General features: G+C 44.7%; 1 protein-coding gene and 1 long non-coding RNA gene across 6 annotated transcripts in view; one reads left to right on the top strand and one right to left on the bottom strand.

Moving 5' to 3' along the window:
- The window catches only part of LOC130542911 (uncharacterized), a 55,852-nt gene that overhangs the window by 20,517 nt on the left and 11,050 nt on the right, over positions 1–24,285 (bottom strand). For 4 of the 5 annotated variants that reach the window (XR_008957802.1, XR_008957803.1, XR_008957797.1 and 1 more), the window contains exons 4-5: positions 10,281–10,404; positions 7,432–7,600 (exon numbers count right to left, since the gene is read on the bottom strand). This is a non-coding gene — a long non-coding RNA (uncharacterized LOC130542911). Of the gene's footprint in view, positions 1–4,075; positions 7,601–10,280; positions 10,405–24,285 lie in introns of those variants that run through there. The other variant, XR_008957801.1, reaches the window with a different exon arrangement.
- On the top strand, positions 14,841–23,834 carry ACOD1 (aconitate decarboxylase 1). The gene is made up of 5 exons (XM_026493435.4): positions 14,841–14,938; positions 18,203–18,364; positions 19,057–19,146; positions 20,827–21,032; positions 21,921–23,834. The coding sequence occupies exons 1-5, from the start codon at positions 14,930–14,932 to the stop codon at positions 22,864–22,866; spliced, it is 1,413 nt and encodes a 470-aa protein (XP_026349220.3). The 5' UTR covers positions 14,841–14,929; the 3' UTR covers positions 22,867–23,834.

Genomic DNA, 24,285 nt, shown 5'->3' with positions numbered 1-24,285 from the left:
TCCCATGCAAGGGTCTGGGAAACCAATGCGGCACAGTAGGTGGCACTGTCTCCCCTGGGTTTCTCAGTCGGGGTGCTCTGGCCACGCAGAGCCTTCCTGGAGGAGGCACTGTTGACACCACCCCCTGGTCTTGCTGCGGCTGCCTCCCGGTCACCCCACCCCATGCAGCCGTGCCTAGCTGACCCCCCCCCCCCTTGAAGTTTCCCTCCGCCAGCAACGCCCTTGCCCCTTAGCTCCAAAGGGAAAACTTCTACTCATCCTTTTCTCATCAGGACTTAATGAAATGTCCCCTCCGCTGTGACACCTAACTGAGTCCTCCAGGCAGAACTTGGAACCCCCGCTTCAACGATACCTCAGCTCTCTATCAATGCCCTCTGATGCACGGCAGTGTCACTTTATATTCCCTCATGCATTTCCTCAACAAATATTTATTGCTCATCTGCTATGGATCAGACCCTGTGTCTGGCCCTGGAAACAGAAAGATGCGTGGTGCATGGGGTCTGCTCCCACAAAACTGGCAAACTCCAGAGGCAGACAGGAACGTGATTCCAGGATGGTACACTAAGGATGGGCAAGGACAGGGAAGGGGGAGCCGCAAATGATAGAGCCTAGGGAGGCGGGGGGGTTGGTGCCTACGATGGTGATGCAAGGAGCAGTCAACATCGCTAAGGAAGGAGAAGGCACTCTGGACAATGAGGCAATGGAAGGACCAGTATGTGTGCTGGGGGTGGGGAGAACCTACAAGCAGCTGGGTGTTTGGAGGGACTCACAGAGATTGACAAGAGATAAGGCTAGAGACAGCAGTAAAGATCAGGGCATTCCCGTCCTTTTAGGGTGCTTAGATCTCACTCAGGCGCCATATTAGAATCACCCAGTTGGCATCAAAAAGTACACACTCCCTGAGGCACCTGGCTGGGGCCGTCAGTTGAGTGGCAGACTCTTGATTTCAGCTGAGGTCACGATCTTAGAATTGCAAGCTGGAGCCCGCCGCCGTGGGGCTCAGGCTGAGCCTGGGATCTGCTTAGGATTCTCTCTCTCCCTTTCCCGCTGCCCCTCCCCCACCCTGCAGTATCTCTCTCTCTTTCTCTCTCATAAATAAATAAGTTTTTTTTAAGTACACACCCCCAGAGGTGGTGATTTAGTAGATCTGGGCAAGGGCCAGAAATCTTCCATTTAACAACCACTCAGGTGGCTCTGACGCATTTACCCAAGAATTGCATTTTTAAGAAACTTCTATAAATGATGGGAAGCCCTTGAGGAACTTACACAAACACATAACAAAGACTTGTGTTTTAGAGAGAACACTCTCGTGGTTAAAGGAGGATGCAATTAAGAGAATGAGGTTGGAAGTGGACAGTACAAAGGCGGCCTTTTCTGTGGCCAAAGTAAGAAAATCTAAGGGCCCCAAGCAGAGCAATAGGTTAGGGAACAATGGAATTCCCCCAACATGGTGGTTAGATAGACAAGAGGATGAGCAAAGAGATGGCTCCTAGTTTCCCAGCATGAACAGGGCCCCAAGTGAGACATGGGGACACAGAAGTCACGTCAGGGGAAAGACAATGATTCATTCAGTCTTTTTCCTACAGAGCAGCAGGTGCCTAGGGATATCCAGATAGAGCTAGCTAGCTAAAAGAGCTGAAAGTCAGAGCCTGAAGCTGGGACAGGGAGAAGGAGCCCAGGAGACAGGCCTGGAAGTCATCTGCCTCTGCTGCTGGCTGGGGACCCTGAGACCTAGAAAGAGTCCCTGGTGATAGCGCTCAGCATGAGCAAAAGAAAGCCTAGGCAGACCTCCAGGGAGCACCAGGTGAAATGCAGTGGCTGGTGGAGAGGAGCCCTGGAGACCACGAGAGCATGGGGTGTGAGATCCAAAGGAGGGAAACATCAGGGGGCAGCACAGTGCTGGGATTAAGGGTGTCAGTTCTAAAGTTAGAGTACTCCAGCACTTACTAGTTGGGTGAGATGGAGTATTATCTTTTACTCTCTGTATCTCAGTTCCCTCATCTGTAAAATGGGCATACTGATGGGTACCCATCTCATTGGGTTATTCCAATGGTGAAATAAGTTAATACAAAAAAGCATTTAGACTATGACCTGCCACATATTATATTCTTTTTTTAAACAGCTCTATCAAGGTATAGTTGATATGCAAAAATCTGCATATATTTTCCATATATAATTTGATGAGTTTGGACATGAAACCATCACCACAGTTGAGGTAATAGAAGTATCCACCACCTCCAAAAGCTTCCTTCCATCCTTGTGCGTGTGTGCATGTGTGTGCATGTGTGTGTGTGTGGTAAGAACACTTAACATGAGATCTACTCTCTTAACCGATGTTTAAGTGCGCAATACTGTTTCTATTAGCTATAGGCACAAATGTAGTACAACAGATCCCTAGGCTTCGGTGGACCAGAGACCTGAGCCCAGAAGGATCGAGGCTGTCTCTGCCAAAGCCAGCTTAGATGGGCAAGGACAACCTGGCCCCCATACCTGATACCTGATGTTTCCTAGCCAATACACTGAGACCACAGAAGTACCCTCCTCCACCCCACAGTATGCAGGACGATGAGGGAGGAGGAGATCCTCGGGCCAACTGAGATTAACTTCTGCCGTTCAGCAGAATGGAGATTCAACAAGGGAATACATTAAATATACTCAGTTACAGAAATTCTACAAAAGATACACTTCTTAGACCCGTGTTTATGGTGCAGACACGCACCTGCTACAGGAATCACAGGAGGCTCTGACAAGTGTCCTGCTGGAATCACACAGTCCTGTTCTCCCGTCCATACTGCCACCCGGCCCACAGTCTAGTCAGCATTCCAAGGAGGAACTGACATGACCTTGACTGTGGCAGGCTCCTACCACCAACACTGACTTAGACCCAAGTGTTGACTATCCCTCCAGCTAATGAGGCAGGGCCGGCCTGGCAGGCTCTTGTTTTGCGAGAGTGGTAAACAAAAGCCCTTACGTTTTTCAGACCCAAATAATCTTCTATATGCTTTATGATGCTCAATTCTGATCTTTTAACTAACCTATCAAAGTACCTGAGGAAATTTAATGCTCTTTTGTTCTAAGATTTTATTTATTTGAGAGAGACAGCACAAGCAAGGGGAGCAGCAAAGGGAGAGGGAACAGGGAAACCGATGTGGGACTCCATCCCAGCACCCCAGGATCATGACTTGAGCTGAAGGCAGATGCTTAACTGACTGAGCCCCCCAAGTACCCCCATTTAATGCTCTTTTTTGAGGAAAATACAGATCCTTCCCAGAGAACTCTGTGTGGCTGACGTATGGCAAAAGATAGAGATCAGGCTCTTGGATTTCAACAACACGTAGGCAATTCTGCCTCCTTCCAGCCTCTAAAGTGAAGAGATGGGTTCTTCTGCCAATAATTTAAGGTCCAGGTTGAAAAACCCAACCATAATCCGGTTTAAAACCAGCCCTTTCCAAAGGATCCCGCGAGGCCTCTAATACTGAGAGCACCGAGGGCCTATCTCTCGCCACTTTTGGCGCACTCCGCAGCCGCCAGGGGGCTAGACCACACCAAGTAACCAAGCTGGCTCCTGTCACCTAAGCTGCCTGCACAGATGGCTTCCCTTACGCAGAAGTTTTCTTCTCTTCGGTTTGTATAGATGGTATACACAAGGAGCATCCACTTATACAACGTCCCTGTGACTTTTGCAAAATTGGAGTTACTGCCCATTAAGTTGTGCAATATCCCTCTTGGAAGACCCAGATGAAAAACTGCTTTTTGATTCAGGGCAAGAAAAACTTCAGTTCCTCAAAAAGCTGGCCTGCGTCCTGCTGTCAAGCAGTAAGTACTCAAATATTTCCCCTTTTTGCCTCAGCTCCAGAGAAGTAGAAATTATTGTGCCCTCCTGCAGTAATTGATTTGTCTCAAGGGCCCTGTAACATTGATTCCTCTGCTGTATTAATGTATCTCTCATCTAAATTGTGCATTGTTTGATTTTGTAAATAGCCTCCGGCTTTTCTAGAAATAGGTGGGGTATCATTTTAAGGAAATGCATTTTAATTTTACCAAAAATTGGTTTCCTTCAAAACTTTTATCTCAGTTTTATTTTTTTTTAAGGTTTTATTTATTTATTTGAGACAGAGAGAGGGAGAGAGAGGGAGAGCACACAGGGGGCCCAAGAGAGTGAAGCAGGCTCCCCGCTGAGCAAGGAGCCTGACTGGAGACTTGATCCCAGGACACTGGGATCCTGACTTGAGCTGAAAGGCAGCAGCTTAACCCACTGAGCTATCCAGGCACCCCACAGTTTTATTTTTATGTTAATTTTTCTATTTGGTTAATCTTTGTACTCCGTATCAGAACCTAAATTCCATGAGGAGAAAGACTCCATTTAATCCGCTCACTGTTCTAGCTTCAGTACCTAGCATCATGCCTGAGGGTCTGTGGCACCTGTAACAGACAAGATAGACCCACTGTGCTCCACCAACAAAGAGCCTGACAACCCCTGGGGGTTAAAAGAACAAAGGGGTTTTTTTCTTGCTCACTCTACATACCCATAGAAATCAGCTGCCTTGTTCCCTGCCTCCTGACCACTGGAGGATTATCATGACAAAGAGAAAAAGAGATAGGAGAAGCCACAAATCACTTGCTTTCAAGAGTCAAACCCCAATCACTTGGCAGGGAACGGGAAGTGTAACCCTCCCAGAGAGGATTCCTGCACTAAGGGAGTTTAGTAATTGGTAAGACCATCGGTAACACCACCGTAGGAATTAAGCCATCTAGACTTACAAATCACATTTTCTTCAATTAGTTAGGTGCTCTTTCATTATTCCTTCCCATGTATCTTTATCCTTCGGTACGTTCGAAATTTATCTGTTTTTTAATAGCCTGATTTCAAAGTATCTCACTGTACTGTTGACTTGGTTATATTTAGGTCAAATATGCTTCACCACGCATAATATCTCCCTCCTACGAATGGATCAGAAAGTCTAGCGAGTTGCATACTAACTTTTCCTGACACCAATATAGTATCGGAAACCTTAGTGCTCCCGGTTCTTGGTCACACTGCTTTGAGGAATGAAGAGGTAGACCAGACGAAGAGTGGTGGGCAGCAAAGCCAAGTTTATTGAGTGATAGTTATTGAGCAATAGTACAAAGCTCCCAAAGAGGGAGGGGACCCGAGAGGGTTGCCCTTTGGCATTTAGATTTAGGGGTTTTAATGGGCTTATTGGCGGGCTGTTTTAATCTGATTAAGCCTCCATGTGCCTGTCACTCAATCGGGTTTTTTGTCATCTACCTGTCACGTGGGAAAGGGTGGAGGGCTCCTTCCAAGGTCATGTAAAATTCTTTAAAGGACAGTTTCCTCTTAGGGCGGGGCCCCTTGTCCCTGCCTGCCTTTCTTCCAACTATCCTTCATTATTAGTTGACTTTTAACAGAGCTGGTAGCAATTTCCATGTTCTGTAATAGGATAGCCCAGATAACCTGAAACCCTTTCACTTCAAAACACCTGAAAATCCTGGACAAAATATAACATTCTTTTAAAGACATGCCTGAGCTTAGCGAAGAAAATAAGGGAACTCCAAGGGCCAAAAATAAGAATAAAACTGAAAACTACAATAGGAAGCCAGAGAGCCAAGAGTGTGTCAATCGTGTGGTTGGTGGGGCTTTCCAGTTTGATGCTAGCCTCACAACCTTGGGGTTGAAATTTTATTTTTAGAGAGAGAGCACGCACACATGGGCGCACTCACATGTGCACAATGTGGGGGTGTAGTGGAGAGGGAGAGAGAATCTTAAGCGGGCTCCACACCCAGCGCAGAGCCTGTCGTAATGCAGGGCTCCATTTAGGACCCTGAGATGATGACCTGAGCCAAAATCAAGATTCAGATGCTTAACGGACTGAGCCACCCAGGCTCCCCTCAGAATTGAGATTTTAAAGTCTTCTTGGAAGTAGGAGACCTCAGTCAGGTTGAGAAGTTACAACTGAGACCCCCAATAAAGCTTGACTCCCCAAAGGACCTCAGCCTAAGTAAAAGATACACCTAGGGTTGCCATATTTAGCAAATAATAACATAGTGTTAGAGGATTTTTTTCTCCGTCGGTGCCCTCCGTTCTTGGTCACTCTGCCTCAAAGAATGAAGAGGTAGACCAGATAGAGTGGTGGGCAGCAAAGCAAGGTTTATTGAGATAGCAAAGTGACAGCACAAAGCTCCCGAAGAGAGACGGGACCCAAGAGGGTTGCCACTGGAGTTTCTAAGTCCAGGGGCTTTTAAGGGTTTGTTGGTGGGCTGTTTTAATCTGATTAACCCTCCCTGCACCTGCCATTCAATCAGGTTTTTGTCATCTACCTATCAAGTGGGAAAGGGTGGAGGGCTCCTTCCACGGTGGTGTAAAATTCTTTTAAGAGTGGTTTCTTCTTAGCACGGGGTGTCCCTGCCAGCCTGCCTTCCAACCAGCCTTCAAAAGTACATCTAGTTAAATCAGTAATGCATATGAACAGCAAATAAATTTTTAATATAGGTAATGTCCAGTATAGTATTTGGGACATACTTATACTAGAAAATTATTTGTTGCCTATCTGAAATTCAAATTTAACTGGGAGCCCTGTATTTCATTTGGCATCCCTAGATACACCAGAAAAATTATCCACCAGTATAGGGAGTCAACAAGAATGCCTGCCTATCTCCATGGGGGCTCTGAGTAGAGGCTGGAAAGTATCCCCCACAAGAACTAACAATCACAGGTCAGCCCTTCCATGGACTTATAATTTGACTTTATACTACCTGCAGGATCCTCACCTACCAAGCCAGAAATTAGCATAAGAAATGCTCCCCACCCTCCCCACCTCAAGACCATGAAATGCAGGGACTCCCAGCAGGAGGAACTAAAACCTCCTCTTGGTAAGGAAGGGCTGCACCCTCAACTCGGGCCACTACGGAGATCCACAGACAAAACTGTGATGTGGAGAACAACGGCAGAAGGAAATGGAGACAAAATTAAATATCCTAATAACCTGCAGCCCCCTGACAAGTACTTGAGGCAGGCCGATTGTGACATTCCTCCCGGAAGCCCAGCTGTCTTAAAGCTAATGCTTTGTTAGACGGGAAAACAACCTTAGCTTGACAGCTGCTAGGCCTCCAGGGTCCTGTGAGTCTTCTTTAGCAAATGAAAGTCCTTTTGGAAACTTCCCTTTGTCTTTACCTCCCCCAGCTCCAAAGTATATAATCAGCCACTTCTCACAACCCCAGTGCAGCTCTTTCTGCCCACGGGTCCTGTCCCTGTGTTTTAATAAAATTACCTTTTTGCACCAAAGATGTCTCAAGAATTCTTTCTTGCCTGTCGGCTTCAAACCCCACCACTTCAAAGCACATCAGCCTCACTAAAGATGAGTTCACAAGCCAAAATTAGAAAACATGGGGGGGTTGCAGGGTACAGCAAGGAAGGTTGGCCTTTTCACTTACCAGTTAAAAAAGTCAAAGGGTACAAAGCCTTTGAAACATATCCAGGGTCATTCAGAGCTGATTACTTCACTGTGTTCCCTTTGGTGGCTCAAATCCCAGTGTCCGGTTCCGTGACTGCAGGCTGTGATTCTCGGCGGGCCCACCGTCTCCCACAAATCCATCACCATGGCTGAGGAAAAAAAGCCACACAAAAAAAGCCAATTCCAGTGACAGGCTCAGCATTCATTAATCCATTTAGAACAGACCTAAGGCACGTCAGTGCTTTTAGTCACCTTTTCCCACTAAGACATGCTTGTTAACTAAAACTAAGAAACTAAACTAAACTAAACTAAAGAAAAGCCGGAGCCCACCGCTTACAGAGCCCGATCTCCAAGACTGCACTTCCCTGAATTTCCCAGAGACTAATCAACATCGCCACCGTGTGCCTGGGACTTTCCCAGCTTTGGCAATGGAACGCCTCAGTCCCAGGCATGTCAAGATCATTGTCACCGAAAGCATTCTTCATCTTAGGGCAAAGTAAGTAAATATGTAAATGTTTTTCTCTTTATCCTCTCACCAGCAACATTTAGGCAACATAAGCTAATAATTATTCAAGAGGTTCTTGCAGAGAGTGTCTATAATGGCGGCGTAGGTATATAAAAATGCACACAGACTCTTTGCTCCTCGAGCTCTGGTTTCCTCATCGGCAAAATACAAGCAACCAAGGGACCAGAAGGTTTGGGCAAGGATTCATGAGACTGTGTTGAACGTAGATAAAGCTCTTAGCTCAGTTCCTGGCACATCATAAACACTCAAGAAAGATGGCTATTTTGACTATTAAGTTTCAAGGCTTTTGTAGCATTGAGATTCCATAGTTCAGAAACATTTACTAGATGCGTCCGTTTTGCACATTTTGGGTTTGAAGTAGCGGTTTTGTTGGTATTGCTTGATTATTCTTACACAGCTTGTCAGAATTTATTGACATGTGCTAATTATTTTCTCTGTGTTTGGACACTCGCCTGATCATTCATCTTTGACTTTCAATATCCAAAAATCTTGAGACTTAGGGAAAATTATAAGAATCTCGATAATCTTTTTCTTCACACTTTTTAGAAAGCAAACTTGATGGACTTTATCTTGTCGGCCTATCTTCATTTTTTCCAAAATGTAAAAATAACTAAAAATAGGGGTGCCTGGGTGGCTCAATCGTTAAGCATCTGCCTTTGGCTCAGGGCGTGATCCCAGGGCCCTGGGATTGAGCCCCGCATCGGGCTCCTCCACTGAGAGCCTGCTTCTTCCTCTCCCACTTTCCCTGCTTGTGTTCCCTCTCTCACTGGCTGTCTCTATCTCTGTCGAATAAATAAATAAAATCTTAAAAAAAAAAAACCCACTAAAAATAGCATTCTGTTTTTCCTCTCTCCTACCATCAGTGATCCAGAACTAACAGTTTGTATTTCTAACTGATTTTCAAAGTATTCAAACTCCAAATAACCTTTAAATTGAGCATGTCTGCTATGCCATACATTGTTTTACTGGAAGAGAAGGGGCCAAAAAAGCTCATTTTCCCCTCTGGCACTAGGCTGCATTGAGCATATGAGTATTAACAATCTCTTAAATTGCTATCAGTTTGAAGATACTACCTTCTCTCTGTTAGAAGGACAGAGTGCTGAGTCATCTGGAGTGAGCTGTGATAGAATTGCCCTAAATCACCCATAAATTCTTATTTGGTTTCCTTCGTGGCCAGAATATAGTATAATGTACTGACTACTTTGGATATTGATAACCAATAAGGTTTACCTTTGTTTGACATTAAAAGTCCTAAATGGGATCAAAATACATGATCTAAACTAACACTTCTCATGATCAAGGGTACGCACAAATCACATGTTGAGAAACTCACTGAACACAGATTCTGATTTGATACGCGTGGGCTGGGCTTGGAACTGGGCGCTTCTAGCAAGCCCCTGGTGGGCGCCAATCTATAGACCGTGCTGCAGCAGCACGGGTGCAAGGCGGTGGTTCCCAGAGCGTGGTTCCCCGGGCGTGAATATGGTACCAGGAGCACAGACACCACCTGGGAACTTGTCAGAAATGCTCATTCTTGGACCTCCTCCCAAACTTTCTTTTTTTTTTTTTAAAGATTTTATTTATTTGACAGAGATAGAGACAGCCAGCGAGAGAGGGAACACAAGCAGGGGGAGTGGGAGAGGAAGAAGCAGGCTCCCAGCAGAGGAGCCCGATGTGGGACTCGATCCCGGAACGCCGGGATCACGCCCTGAGCCGAAGGCAGATGCTTTAACGACTGCGCTACCCAGGCGCCCCTCCTCCCAGACTTTCTAAGAGAAACTATAGGGACAAGCCCTCCAGCTGACTCCGATCCATGCAATTGGAGAGGCACTCTTCTACACAAGGAGGTCGGCTTCCTAGATGAACTAAGTACTGGTTATTTCCCACGAGGAAGGGAAACAAGGCTGTCCTGGGGCTATGACAACCAAGCCGGACAGGCCAATGCTCAGTTAACTGTTGGCAATGAGCATTTAACAGGGCCACCCACACTGGTGAGTGGACTTTAGGGGGACAGACCTGGCCAGGTGCCGGCTGAAACTCTGTCAAGCGGGTATATCCTCTACATCCAATGACGGGCGGCACTGATGCCCCCACTCAGCGTCGGGGAAGTGTGACATGAGGTAACACAACAGAGCGCAGCTGCCCAACAGAGGAAACGGGCAAGTGCTTATGGCTTCTGCTCAGCAGGGACACCAAAAAGATCAGACAAAATTTTTGAAAGGCTTTGACACCCCCCCAAAAATAGCATCAAAGTAGATACCATGGGGAAACTCTATTATTCAACTTTTTTACACTCATTTTACCATTTAGCGTGGCTTAGTAGAGTCTCTCCAGCCAGACTGCCTGTCTCTAAGTCTGGGCTCTCCCATGTCCTGGCGGGGTGACCTCGAGCAAGTCACTCAACTCTCACCGCCTCAGTTTCCTCACCTGCAAAATGGAGATAATGATGTTTTGTGAGAATTAAACAGTACATTAACATATATAAAGTTCTTAAAACAGTGCCTGATATTCAGACAACACCTCATATATATTAATTTTTATTACAAGTAGGCAGAAAGGGCAGAGGGGCCCTACATTTTTTTTTTCAGTGCTTAGGGTCTTTAAAGAAATAATTTGTTGCCCAGTGGAGTCTGACACATCTTAGGAGAAATCAGACAAAAGTCAGAACTGCATGGAGACAAGAGATAGTATCTGGAGAGATCTGTGGGTCCCAGGGAAAGACTGAGAAAGGGCAGGCTGGAACTAGAGAAACCGTAGGGCTCTGCACAAAGCGAGGTACCTCTCTGGAGAAGCAGCAAGCCTTAAATCCCGGACTGGAAGGCAGGAGACTGGGAAGTGCTGACTCCACAGGAGAATGGTAACATCCGTAAATCTCGGGATCTTAGGCTCTCATCTTGGCTACAAGTGGAATCATCTGGGGAGCATTAAAAAATACTGATGCCTGCACATCACCCCTAGAGAGTCTGTTTCATTGGCCTGGGGTCTTACCTGAGGAGCAGATTTCTAAAATCTCCCCTACTTGAGTGTTTTAGATAGCGAGGGTTAAGCATCTTACACTCAGGTTAGCACTGATCTTAGAAGTTGTAAGGGGCCTCACTGTACATAGATGATCAATGAAATGGCTAGAAAAACAGTGTCTGCTGATTATTCCCACCTTCTCTCCTCTTTATATTTATGCTCTGGACTTGAGCTCCTCTCTGGCTGCTGTTGGTTCATAGAGCACTTTTTGCTATTCAGAAAAATGTTCCCCTTCTTCCAGACACCTTGCCAAGGACTGAGATATTACCCTACAAGCAAGCCAACAGTGTAGCCTACCGCAGTTTCATGGATGGTGGCAGACGACATGAGACTTCTGGGCCAGAGACAAAGGACTTTATTACTCACAGAAATAGTGGAGTATCAGCTTTTTCTTGCAACAAGAAAAGCCCCTTTTCACACAACAATGGAAAGAGGTGACATCTGCACAGGCGGTGAATTTATTACAGGAGAAGAAGCCTGAATTCAGGGAACCTAAATGTTTTAGAGTGGTCAGGAAGCCTGCCTGCCCTTTCTTCCACAGAGATAATACTTTTACTTTCCAAGGCTGTTTACTATACACATTCTTCAAAAGATAACCTGGAATAAACAGTCAGTGTATCTGCTCGCAAAATATGAAGAAATGTGTGAGACCCATGTGGAACTGTCTTCCAGCACAATTTACTTTCATCATCTGAAAATGTGTTATAATGATTTCATTGGAATGAAAAACTTCATGTCTTCTGCTATGCAATTATCCTAGTAGTTCTACAAAGCTACAATGTCTATGACGTAGATGGGGCCCTTCCACATGTGAGTAGTTCACAGCCTGTGCAAGTGTACCGTGTGCCATTTCGTATTTTTAGCTTACTCGCCTGCTCTATCCTTGTTGGACCCTACTCAACCTTGTTTTGGGACTCATTTTATTTTTCAATCATGTCATTCCTAATCATTTTCCTTCTCCTACCCCAACTTTGCACTAATTATTTACCTCAAAATTTTAATACTTTTAACCTTGATCAGTCCCATTTGTTCTTGGGCTTATTCCTTGTTATTCATTCACTGGAGCAACATGAGGGACCCCCAGGATGGGAGCACACAGATTACCTCTCCAAATTAAACTAGCAAAATCTTCATATAATGACTGAGTTCTGTACAAATGACCCATGCTAAAGAGATGAAACACAGATTTCTAAGAGCAATCACCCGGTCTCAGGACCATGAAGGTACTTCAGAAGAAATGATACGCCACAAGTAAGCTGACACCTTACCAGTTACAAGAACTCAAATGCAATTTCTGAGAACTACACTGAAAACATGACCAAACAAGAATGTCCGTCACATATAGGAGTGTTGCAACAAGAGGAAGATGATCGGCATGGACTCTTAAAGGGGAATAAAGAAAAAGAAGAAACAGACACCGTCTAGGGCAACCTGAAGGGCTGCATCTGGTGAAGACCAACAGAGATGTTGGTGGGAGCAGGGACTTGTGAATGTCCTGGTGAATGTCCCTGGAATCCCGCCGCCGTTGTGTTCCAGTGCTACACTCAGCAAGCGGCATCTCCTCACTCACCCGACTTCCCAGCCACGCTGCCCAAGGGAAGGACCCCACACGGTGCAAGTATCTAGCCTTGCAACGGAAAGGAACATCCGAAGTATAAAATGACACACTGGCATTCTGATCTATGCCGGAGCCTTTTAAGAGGGTGAAACAGTCCCCCTGCCGTGGAGCTCAGCGCGCAGGGCTGGACCCAGCGTGGTCGCTCACGTGACCTCACGAAGGCACGTTCCTAGCAAAGCCCTGCTGGATTGGCCAGCGGGTCTCTTTAAAGTACTCCTCATTATGCCCTGGTGGCAGCTGGTCCCACGGTCAGCTTTCATCCTTCCCCAGGATGAGTTCCTGAGCAGAAACTGACCCCCAACATTCCAGAAATCCACGGAGGCAGAGCAGCTCCAGAGCCTTTCAGGCCCCTGCTGACCATTTTATGCCATTGACATGCAGGCAGAATGTGACTCCCAGCGCCGAAATGCAATTTCTCAACTGTCCAAAAACTAGACTGGGGGAGAGACTTAGAGCTACCATACTCACCCAGGGTCCACATGCCCTCCCTCACACATTCATTCACACAGCACCCAGAATAGGGCAGAGACTATTAAAGGGACTAGAGATGCAAAGACAAACGATATAGAAGCTGCTGGCCCTGAGAGCATTTTGTATTAGGGTTCTTCAGAGAAACAAAACCAACAGAGTGTGTGTGTGATTAGAATGAATTCAAATGAGAGAGATTTCAGAGAATGGGTCATGTGATCGTGAAGGCTGGCTAGTATGAAATCTGCTGGGGAGGCTGGCAGGCTGAAGACCCAGGGAAGAGTAGACACAGGAGTCTGGAGTCTGAACAGCGGTCTAGAGGCAGAATTCCTTCCTTCTTAGGGGATCTCAGTTTTTTCTCTTAAGGCCTTCTATTGATTGGATGAGGCCCATTATAGAAAATAATCTGCTTTACTCAAAAGTCTATTGATTTAAATGTTAATCACATCTAAAAAACACCTTCAAAGCAACATCTAGACTGGTATTTGACCCAACACATGGACACCATGGCCTAGCCAAGTTGACACATTAAAAAAAAAAAAAAATACTGGCAAAACTTGAGCCCAGAGAAGCTAAATGATGGCACTTTCATTAAAGCTCATCAGACTTACTAAAGTTCATCATTCCTTTATTTTTTTAAAAGATTGTATTTATTTATTTGACAGAGAGGGAGGGAGGGAGAGAGAGCGTGCACAAGTAGGGGGAGCAGCAGGCAGAGGGAGAGGGAGAAGCAGGCTCCATCCCAGGACCCCGGGATCATGACCCAAGAGCGAAGGCAGACGCTCAACCGACTGAACCACCCAGGTGCCCCTCACCATTCCTTTACAAAGCTTTTCCACGGTGAGATGGTTGAAGTCATCATAGCCTATTTTTCATTTCATGTAAAAGTGGTCTTAGGAATTGCTCAGATGTTAAATAACCTGCTTTTTGGACCACTACAAGTATAAACCAATTGTCTAAGGCTAGACAGCCCAAGGGAAACGGTAATTACCCAGAGAAGCAGAGCTAGACCCAGGCTAGCCAAGCCACAGTGATTGATTTAAAAAAAACAAAAAACAAAAAACGGCCTGGACAGGCTGTGGGACAAGCTGCCCTGGGTGAGAACAGGCGGCAGGCAGTGTATCCCAGCAGCCCGGCAGAGGACCAGAAACCAGAGATCTGCATCTGCAAAAATGCCACGCAGGACCGAATAAGGATGGATCTGGGAGAAAGTGTGGTTAACTTCCAATGCCCTTCTAGATTCTTAATCTCAAGCTACCAGGAACTCGAGCTGGCACATTTGTCCCGAGACAATGGTGACCAACAGGGGTGACATGGAAGGGGGAAATGAGTGTGTCTTAAACACTGTGCATACCCTCTTTACTTCACCAACCCACTATTTGGGGACACTTGATTGTTCTAATTTTTAATCTTATAAGCAAATCTGTGAATTTTTTCATTAGATTCTTCCATACATCCATGCCGATTTCCTTAGCATAAATTTTTCGAAGTGGGAATACCTGGATAAACAAGTGTGCATTTTTCTGTGTTTGCTATATGGCATCTAAGCCCAGGATGCAATCCTAGCTTCGCTGTCAGTGCACTTCCCTGATGTGTGTGAGAAATCATTTGACCATCTCTCTGTTCCTTCCTGGCCTTGTTTAATTCCTCATCCCCTGGTAGGTTAAACAACTCATCATGAGGAAGTTGAAGTGAGCATACGTATGTGGGAGGTGTTGAAATCGTGGAAACTTTAGGGTCAGGAGAAAGGGAATGGGCTAGAAAGAGTGACAGGTATAAAGGGAGTCCACCCAGCCAGCGAAGTCCTCCTCCAGTGTCCGCCTGAGATACGCCTCTGCTTTCGGCACAATGCTCAAGGTATTGTCACATCTTATATGGCTTATTTCAAGTGGTTTTCTAGTTTACCTCTCCTTTTCTCAGTGTCCTTAGAGCTTTCTGCTGCTTCTTCAAAAATGGCATTTTAGCATTTCTCACAGCCTCTGGGCTTTCTAATACCTGCATCTGGTTTTTCATCGGTGTTTTCCCAGTAAGAGATGTGATCCTGTTGCATAGAATTAGGAGGAAAATGAATCATTACAAGTTCATTAAAGTTTAACCTCCTGGTTTTGTCTGTGTCCATTTGGCATGGCCAGATTGCCTTTCTAATGATCTGCTTACTGCCCTTAGTTCCCTGGAGAAGATAATCTTTTTGTGGCAGGAATCCTAACATCTTGGTTTGGTATTCCAGAGAGCTTAGCACAGGGCCAGACATATGGCAGGAACTTGTGAAATATTTATCAAAAGGCTGCACGGTTTGCCCTAATTTATACATTGATCTCAGTATTTTACTAAAAAGAGTTGTATATGCCATGAGAAAATCAGGAAGAACAAAAAAACATTTTAGAAATAGATGGGCTCAATCCTACAGCCAGCTGAGCAGTTGCATGTTATGTTCTCATGTCCCCTTCTTCCCCAGGAGCATTTCTTTGGGACACAGGTGCTATCCAGGACTTGTCAGGAGAGCCCCGGGGGGCCCTACCTCCATAGGTCAGTAGCGTCACTGGATCATGCAAACGGATGCCACAGTCCCCTTCCAGGCTCCATGTTGATGCCCCCATGACACATGCTCCCCAGGCATACATGCATCGTCATAAGCCTCTCCCAGGTCAGCTCTAACCCCAGAGAGATGAACAACCGATCACTAAATGCCCTCAGCTGTGGAAGCTGTGGGGATGGAAAGAGAGCGTGAAAAGAGGTCATTTTGCTTAGAACAAGGGATCCAAGCAGTTCTCAAAACTCTAAGTTTTACTTGGTGGATCATCAAGCCAGTGCTTTTTCCTCCTTCCCTGACTCTGTCCTTAAATGTGTTTACCCACATTTCTAGCAGCAGGACAATCAAACTTGTTATTTTCCATCCTAATCAGAAACATCTATGCCAGCACCCTCTCTCTCCCATCCGTCTTCTCTCCTGCTCTCTCCCAGCCCAGGCTCCCCTCACCTTTCTACCAAAGCTTCAGAGAAATACAATGTAGCCTATCCTTTTGAAAATGGCATGGGTTCTGAGACTTGGTCCTCTCAAGACTGAAAATAGGGGACTAGCTGGTGGCCAGGCTGAGGACTTTCAGCTGGGCCCTGGTTCCATCTCTGAACCCTGGGCCATGCACTAATTTTAGCGTCAGGGAGCCCCAGACACCCCAGATCCTCTGATTCAAAAACCCCTCGCCCTATAGCTAATGTTTTCAAATACAGTATCTGATGCTCAGGGAGGCAAGGAAGTTGTACAATGATGCAATAGTCAGAGAGGAAAGAGAAACAAGCCGACATTGACTAAGTGGGGCTAAGTGTTAGGCATGTCGTGAGATGCAATTGAAGAGTGGGGCTTTTTAGCTGTACATAGTAGATGTTCTCTTGGGAAGATGTGTAGGAAACAAAACAATCGCCTAGACATTGAAGAACTTGATATTTAAAGGAATTGCAAAACACTCTGCTGCTTCTGAAATTCAAATAATCCCCCCGGTTTTTATCGTCTGGTTTACGGGTCGTAGCAGGACGGTCATCTCCACTGGGATGAGCCTGGGAGCTTCATATTCAGCCAGTTCACATCGAGCCCCTCATCGCGGTCCAGACAGTGGCCCCTCTTCCTGTGCTCCCTCTCTTGGCAGCTGGCCCCGCCGTATCCACACCCAAAACCTGGGCTACTGCAGCAGTCTCTTATCTGCCCTGGCAACCCCTCTCAATCCATTCTCTAAACAAGGGCCGACGGACATCTTTGCAAAACACAGTTTGATCATATCAACCCTTTTAAAGACAGCATGGCTCCCCGTTAAGTCAAAGTCTTCATCCTAGTGGAACTTCCACCTCTCGGTCCTGGGCTGCACAGCCCTCTTACCTCTGCCCCTGCGTGCAGCTCTGCAGGTGGGCTTTGCCTAAATCACTGCATCTCACACCTCCAAGCCCCAGTCCACGCTGCCACCTCTGCCTTTAACTTCCACCCTTGTCCCGGGCACCTTCAACTGCTGACTCCCAGAAGTCTTCATAACCAGCCTCTGGGTAATCTCCACCAACAAGAATGAACAGGAAGTGATCCTCAAGTGTAATTTTAAATTTTCTAGTGGCCATATTTTAAAAAGTAAGAAAAAGCTGATAAAATTAGTTATAATAGTATATTTCATTTACCAATATATCCTAACTATTATCATCTTAGCACATAATCAATATTTTATAATTATTATTGAGATACTCTATATTCTTTTTTTCCTACTAAGTCTTCAAAATTCAGTGTTTATTTTACTCTTACAAGACATCCTAGTTTGGACAAGCCACATTTCAAATGCTCAATAGCCAATGTGGAAGTAGCTAGCATGTTGGACATGGTAGCACTTTAAGAATCACCTGACGATCTTAATGAAAACACAGAATCCTGTGCTATGCTTCCAAAGCTTCTGGTCCATTTGGGAGTGGGGGGTAGTCTAATTCTGGCGGTCTGGAGTAGGGACCAGAAATGTTCACTTTCAACAAGAACCGCACGTGTTTCAATGTTTCTTTTCCTCTTCAGGAAACGTGGCTTAATAATTACATGTAGCAGTTTGGAGTTAGACCCTTAGGAATTTGTGTCCAAACTCCACCATTTAAGAGTTGTGTAACTTAGTGACATCAAGTCTGGGTCTCCTCACCTGCAAAGCGAGATGACGCTCATAATATCTACCCAGAAACTTGTGGCATTCCATGGATACTGTATTTACAACAGTCAGCATGACACCTGGCACGTACCTAATAATGGCAGCTCCTAGACGGATACACAGCTCCCAAGCATGCCCACTTTCTGAGCAGGATGTCCCTCCCATCGTCTCCTAACTCTGTGCTTCCCTCCACCGTAGTCCATCCAACTCTGTGGCCATTATCTGCATGTTGGTCTGTGTCCTCGACAAAAACTGGCTATTGAGCATTTCCACATCCCTTTGCCTCACACATAGCAGGGGCTCTGTGCTCATCATTTCTCAGGAATGGAATTTAGGTTGATTAACTGGGTTTTCCCTAGTGGAGCAAAACTCTTCACATAAAAGTACCTCAAGCTCTTGTATAGCAAGGAATAAGCAAATACAAATGGAGGATAGTACCCTTCTAACACTCCTCTCTTTAAAGTCTGTCACAGAAAGCTTTGCCAGAGTGATCCATGGCTTGACAGTGGGGCACCTGACAGATCACGTTATTCAAAGAAGCAAGAGAATGATCCTGGATACCCTGGGCGTTGGCTTCCTTGGAACCAGTACAGACGTGTTTCACAAAGCCAGCGAATATAGTAAGGTAAGAAGCTCAGTGTCTACTTTAGATATAAAACCAAATGCCTGCTCATGAGGTATACCCACCAAGGTGCCCGGAGATAATGTGTTTATGGTCTATTATTCTACTCTTTGTTTTAGAGATAGTAGTTGGTGTGTGTAGCATTGTTGTATATGGTTTTGTGCTCTATTTATCTGAGTTTTAATATTCATCCATATTCTTCACTAAGTTACTTTCTAAAGACCAATCTTAGGAGTAGTGTCTACCCCAATAGCATCTACCATTTATTCATGCAAAGACTTTAAGAGTCTCTGGAGAAAAAGCTGGTTCAGCACTCTGAGCAGAGTGGGTGTGTATGTGGGAGATGGAACACCCACTCTCCAAAGGATGTACTTGGTATAGACAACTGGTCTACCTTCCCTGGTATTTACCCTCAAGGAATAAATAAGAATAAATTCAGACTCCATCCCCTGGTACACCTGGGGGTCTCAGTCTGGGACAGAGCAACAACATCTCTTCTTCCTCCCATGGAGAAAGTTGTGTATTCTTTGACAAGGCAGAGAGGAATCCAATGGTTAAAGCTGTGATCCAGCACAAAGTGTTCAAATAAGGACTATTAAAGTAATGCCTCTAAAAATGAGGAACGGCTCTTTATGTGGTGACTTGGCATGTCATGTTTCCACTCTGTATCACTGATTGACATTCTTTTGTTCCAGATCTACAGTTCCAATGTGTCCAGCAGTGTTTGGGGTCGACCAGACTTAAGGCTTCCGCCGCCATATGCTGCTTTTGTGAATGGTGTGGCTGTAAGGAGGTTTACATATCTTTTCAACTGTTAGACAATAATAATTTCAGAGCCAGGAAATATATCACAAATCTTTCAGTTTCCATATTTCATGGCTGAATCAAGGAAGTTCAGAGAGATGAAGTGGTCTGTCCTCTCTTCTATGTAGTTACTTAACTTTTCGTGTTTGACAGTGAATTGATGCTTTTCAAACAAATTGTGAAGTACAGGAAACAAGATGGAGGACTTAGATAAAAACACCCTAAGGTACCTAAACTTCGGATATATATAGCAAAAAAAATAAAACTCGACATCCAGACTCAGTTCCTTTTGTTTTGACCAGTACCAGTTTCTATTCAATAACCAGCTTTTCATCCATTCATTCATTCACCAGATATTTATTGAGAAAGAAACAAGGGCCATATGGAGTCTATATTTTCTGAAGTCAAAATCAGCACTTTTCATCTGACAATTTTTTTTGCTTTGTGTCAGCAGCAGTCCATATCTATATACAAGATATAATTTAGACACGAACATGTTGGGATTTCTGAGATATTTTTTATGGTTTGTGGGACAGTAACTTGGAATATTGAAAGTCAAACCCAATAGTGCATCCAGAAGTAAATGTCCAGGGTCCAGATTGGCTGCATCCAATAGATATGGAATTCTATTTTTTAAAAAGATTTTATTTATTTATTTGAGTGAGAGAGAGAGAGAGAGAGCTCGATCCAGGGGGAGGGGCAGAGGGAGAAGGAGAGGGAGAAGAAGACTCCCTGCTGAGCAGGGAGCCCGACATAGGGCTTGATCCCAGGACCCCGAGATCCTGACCTGAGCCGGAGGCAGACACTTAACCAACTGAGCCACCCAGCCCCCTGATATGGAATTCTATTTTTAAGTGAACTTCTGGTTATTATAATTTCGTATAAGGGATAAGCAAATGGCTAGGATGAAGAGGAATAAAACCTTATAGCAGAAAATAATGATTTTAAAATATAGCCTAATAGTTGGGGCACGTGGGTGGCTTAGATTGTTAAAAGTCTGCCTTCCGCTCAGGTCACATTCTCCGGGTCCTGGGATTGAGTCTGGAGTTGGGCTCCTGGCTCAGTGGGGTGTATGCTTCTCCCTCTCCCTCTGTCTCTCTCCCCTGCTCATGCCCTCTCATGCTCTCTCTGTCTCTAATGAATAAATTAAAAATTGTAAAAATACATATATAACTTAATAATCTGGGTTCAATAGTTCTTGCAACTTCCCTGTATGTTTGAAATTATTTCATAATAAAAAGGTACAAAAATATATGGCCTGATATGGAATAAATGACATTAAACTTTTAGTGCACATCGTTTGAAGGGTGGGGGAGGGAGAGAGGAACAACCACCTAATTTCACAGCCTTATTTTTAAGGGGGGAATATAGCTCTTTCCAGGGGCTGTGGCAGAGAGCTTTGGCCACCTGGGTAAGATCCAAGTTCACTGGGGCTCTCTAGTTGCTCCCCAAAGTCCTGTCTGCTCTGGGCAGAGGATGGCATGTCCAGTGCCCAGCCATGTGATTAAGAATTACAGCCAGCTTATAGGTTTTATTTTCAGATAATCAGGTCTAAAAATTTCATATCAAATAAAGTTAATTACTAAACTAAATCCTTACTGGCCATTGCATTCAGGGAAATACCTTTTTGGGTTATGGTTGCTGTGTGTGTGTTTACATAGATTCACTCTATGGATTTTGATGACACATGGCATCCTGCTACCCACCCTTCTGGAGCTGTCCTTCCCGTCCTCATGGCTTTAACAGAAGCTCTCCCTTCAAGTCAAAAGTTTTCTGGCCTTGATCTGCTGCTGGCATTCAATGTTGGGATTGAAGTACAAGGCCAATTAATGCATTTCTCCAAGGAAGCCAGTGACATCCCAAAGAGGTATGGAGAGAATCTGCCCCATCCAGAGGCAGACATATTCCCCCTTCACCTGTCAATCGTTATCTCTGTGGTGCCTTCTGACATAGAGTTTAGCTCAGTTGAAAATACGAACATTAGCGCTGACAGCTAAGTCAATTTTCCAGGCACATATCAAACCATATAGCCACATTCAAAGGTGTGACTTCAGAAGTACTAACGAAAAGTCTCCTTTGGATTTTGAGAGTCAAGCAACCATGACCATAAAATTATTCGGGGCCTCTCTCTGAGGGTGATTCATGTCATTTTGGCATCCACGGGTACTTTGAATCTTCCTAATCTCATCTCAGAGCAGAATCTACTTTGAAATTTGCTAAAGTCCTTCAGATTGAGAACATTCAGAAGATCTTGAAATTGTTCAACCCATTGATCAAAAATGGTCACATGTTGACTGTATCATGTAGTTCAATCTTGTATTTACTTTTCCACTTGATCCCGCCTGCTAGGAGAGGGGTAGATTGGAATACTGAGTTAATTTTCACAGTTTCTACCAGGCTCTCCACTTTTCATAGCTTCTTACATGGGATTTCAGCAAACAACAACTTTTGCCTTTCTGGCAATAATTATTAAAAATTTACCGTGTCAGGCACCATTGTAAGCATGTGGATTCATTCAAAACTCACAAAACCCGATGGGGTAGATATTATTAGCACCATTTTATGGGAGAGGAAACAGGTGCAGAGAAGTTGGGTAACTTTCTTGAAATCACACAGCTACTAAGTGGGCAGAGCTGAGACTTGAACCCAGGCAGTGGGCCTGCATTATCTACACCCCTGACTACTACAGGAGAGTGCCTCCTGGTGACTGAGGTCTGTAACTCTCCAACTCTTTGCTTTTTTTTTCACTTTTCAGATTCCACCCCCCCTCAGTGGTAGGAACTTTGGGTAGTGCGGCTGCTGCATCCAAGTTTTTAGGACTCAGCACGGCAAAGTGCCAGGAGGCCCTGGCTATTGCTGTTTCTCATGCTGGGGCACCCATGGCAAATGCTGCCACTCAGACCAAGCCTCTTCATATCGGCAACGCTGCCAGGCATGGGATGGAATCCGCTTTTCTGGCAATGCTGGGGCTCCAAGGAAACAAGCAGGTCTTGGACATGCAGACAGGCTTTGGGGCCTTCTATGCCAATTATTCCCCACAAATTCTTCCAAACCTAGATTCCCACACTTGGTTGCTGGACCAGCAGGATGTGGCCTTCAAGAGGTTCCCGGCACACCTGGCCACCCACTGGGTGGCGGACGCAGCTGCCTCTGTCCGAAAGCACCTCGTCACAGACAGAGCCCTGCTTCCCACTGACCGCATTGAGAGAATTGTGCTCAGAGTTCCAGATGTCCAGTATGTCAACAGGCCCTTCCCAGACTCGGAGCATGAAGCTCGTCACTCATTCCAGTATGTGGCCTGTGCCACACTGCTTGATGGTGGCATCACCATCCCATCATTCCACAAATGCCAGATCGCCAGGCCACAGGTGAGGGAGCTGCTCGGTAAGGTGGAGCTGGAGCACCCTCGGGACAACCTGCCAAGCTTCAACACACTCTACTGTGAGATAAGTGTCACTCTCAGCGATGGAGCCACCTTCACAGAGTGCACAGAGACCTTCTATGGCCATTGGAGGAAGCCACTGAGCAAGGAGGACCTGCGGGGGAAGTTCAGAGCCAATGCCTCCAGTATGCTGTCCTATGACATAGTAGAAAGGCTTATAGAGATCGTGGAGAATCTAGAAGACCTAGAAGATTGTTCTATGCTAACCACTCTGCTGAAAGGACCCTCTCCACCAGTGATGGCTTCAAAATCTATCTAGCATTTAACAGTTGCATCGTACAATCCCTCCTGAGGTTTATCAACATCTAAGTGACTTTATATTGGAGAGAATTTGGTGATTTCCTTTCTAAAGCAAGGGTTTATAGTCAGTCTGCCCAGGAATAAGGGAAGCAAGGTGGAGAGAGTCCAGAAACAGAACTGGATTTTTATGGAAGGAGTCTTGTCCTATAAATTTTGCCAGACAGTTCCAATTACCTAAAGCAAAATAAACATGCAAGAAACACAGAGAAATTGATTTTATAAGCATTCATAAGGCTGAAATTCAAGTCACCTGTGATTTGCCTATAAAGTTAATCTTTACAGAGGAGTTCTTTACGAACTTATGAACCTCAAGGTGTAGGAGGAATTTGAACCTACACGTAAATTTGCTGACAGTGGATAAGGCCTCTGGCCTATTGCACCACCAACAGATTTCTTAGACCATGGGTTCTTATAAGCCCTCCACATTGGAGGGGGTGCTATTGGGTTTAAATATAAGGAGTTGCTGCATCTAAATCCTGCCCCTACAACTTATTAAATGTGACCCTTGGCATGTTGCTGGGTAACCCTCTGCCTCAGTTTCCCTATTGATAAAGCAAAAATAAAAAGCAATGTAAAAAGTAAAAAGAGTTCAGCTCTGGAAGCCATGCTGTTAACCACTACAATATATTGCCTTTTGTTACAAAAATTTCTTGGGAAAAATATCATGGATGAAGAGTCTGAGATATAATACAGGATGATAGCAAAAAAAAAAAAAAGTGTATATGTGAGTAATTAAATATTGATTTTGTAAAATAATAAACATGTCTTACAGGATTAAAAATTGCAACTTTAGCAATAGATATAAGCAGGGACTTATTATAGTGAATGTACTCTAAATTTCTTGTGTCATTTGAGAAAAGGGCAAAGCTATTAACTCTAGACTTTGATTTGTAAGTATGCATGTTAACATTTCCAGGGTAACCATTATAAGACAGCAGTAGAATGTATCACTTCCAGGTTAATAGAGGGAGAAGTATGGAATTAGGAAAAAAATAATACAAAGGAAGACAAGAAAGGAGGAAGAAAAGAAATATGAAAAAGGTAGAACATACAGAAAACACAATACAAAACAACAGGAAAAAAATCCAAATATATCTATAATTACAAAAAGAATAAATGGACTAAATAATCCAGTTAAAAAATACAAAGACTATGTATACATTAAAGACAACGTTTATGAGCATCTAATTTACATATCATTAATTCATCTCTTTTGAGTGTACAGTTCAATGAGTTTTAGTAAATTTACAGAGTTGTGCAAACACTGCCACAACCCAGTTTTGGAGTACTTCTTTTTTTAAGATTTTATTTTTTGTAATCTCCCCACCCAGTGTGGGGCTCAAACTCACAGCCTGAGATCAAGAACTGCATGCTCTAC

The sequence above is a fragment of the Ursus arctos genome, unplaced genomic scaffold (assembly GCF_023065955.2).
Source record: "Ursus arctos isolate Adak ecotype North America unplaced genomic scaffold, UrsArc2.0 scaffold_10, whole genome shotgun sequence".
NCBI lineage: Eukaryota > Metazoa > Chordata > Mammalia > Carnivora > Ursidae > Ursus > Ursus arctos.
The sequence above is the reverse complement of the archived record's forward strand: the minus strand, read 5'-3'. Positions and strand labels throughout refer to the sequence as shown.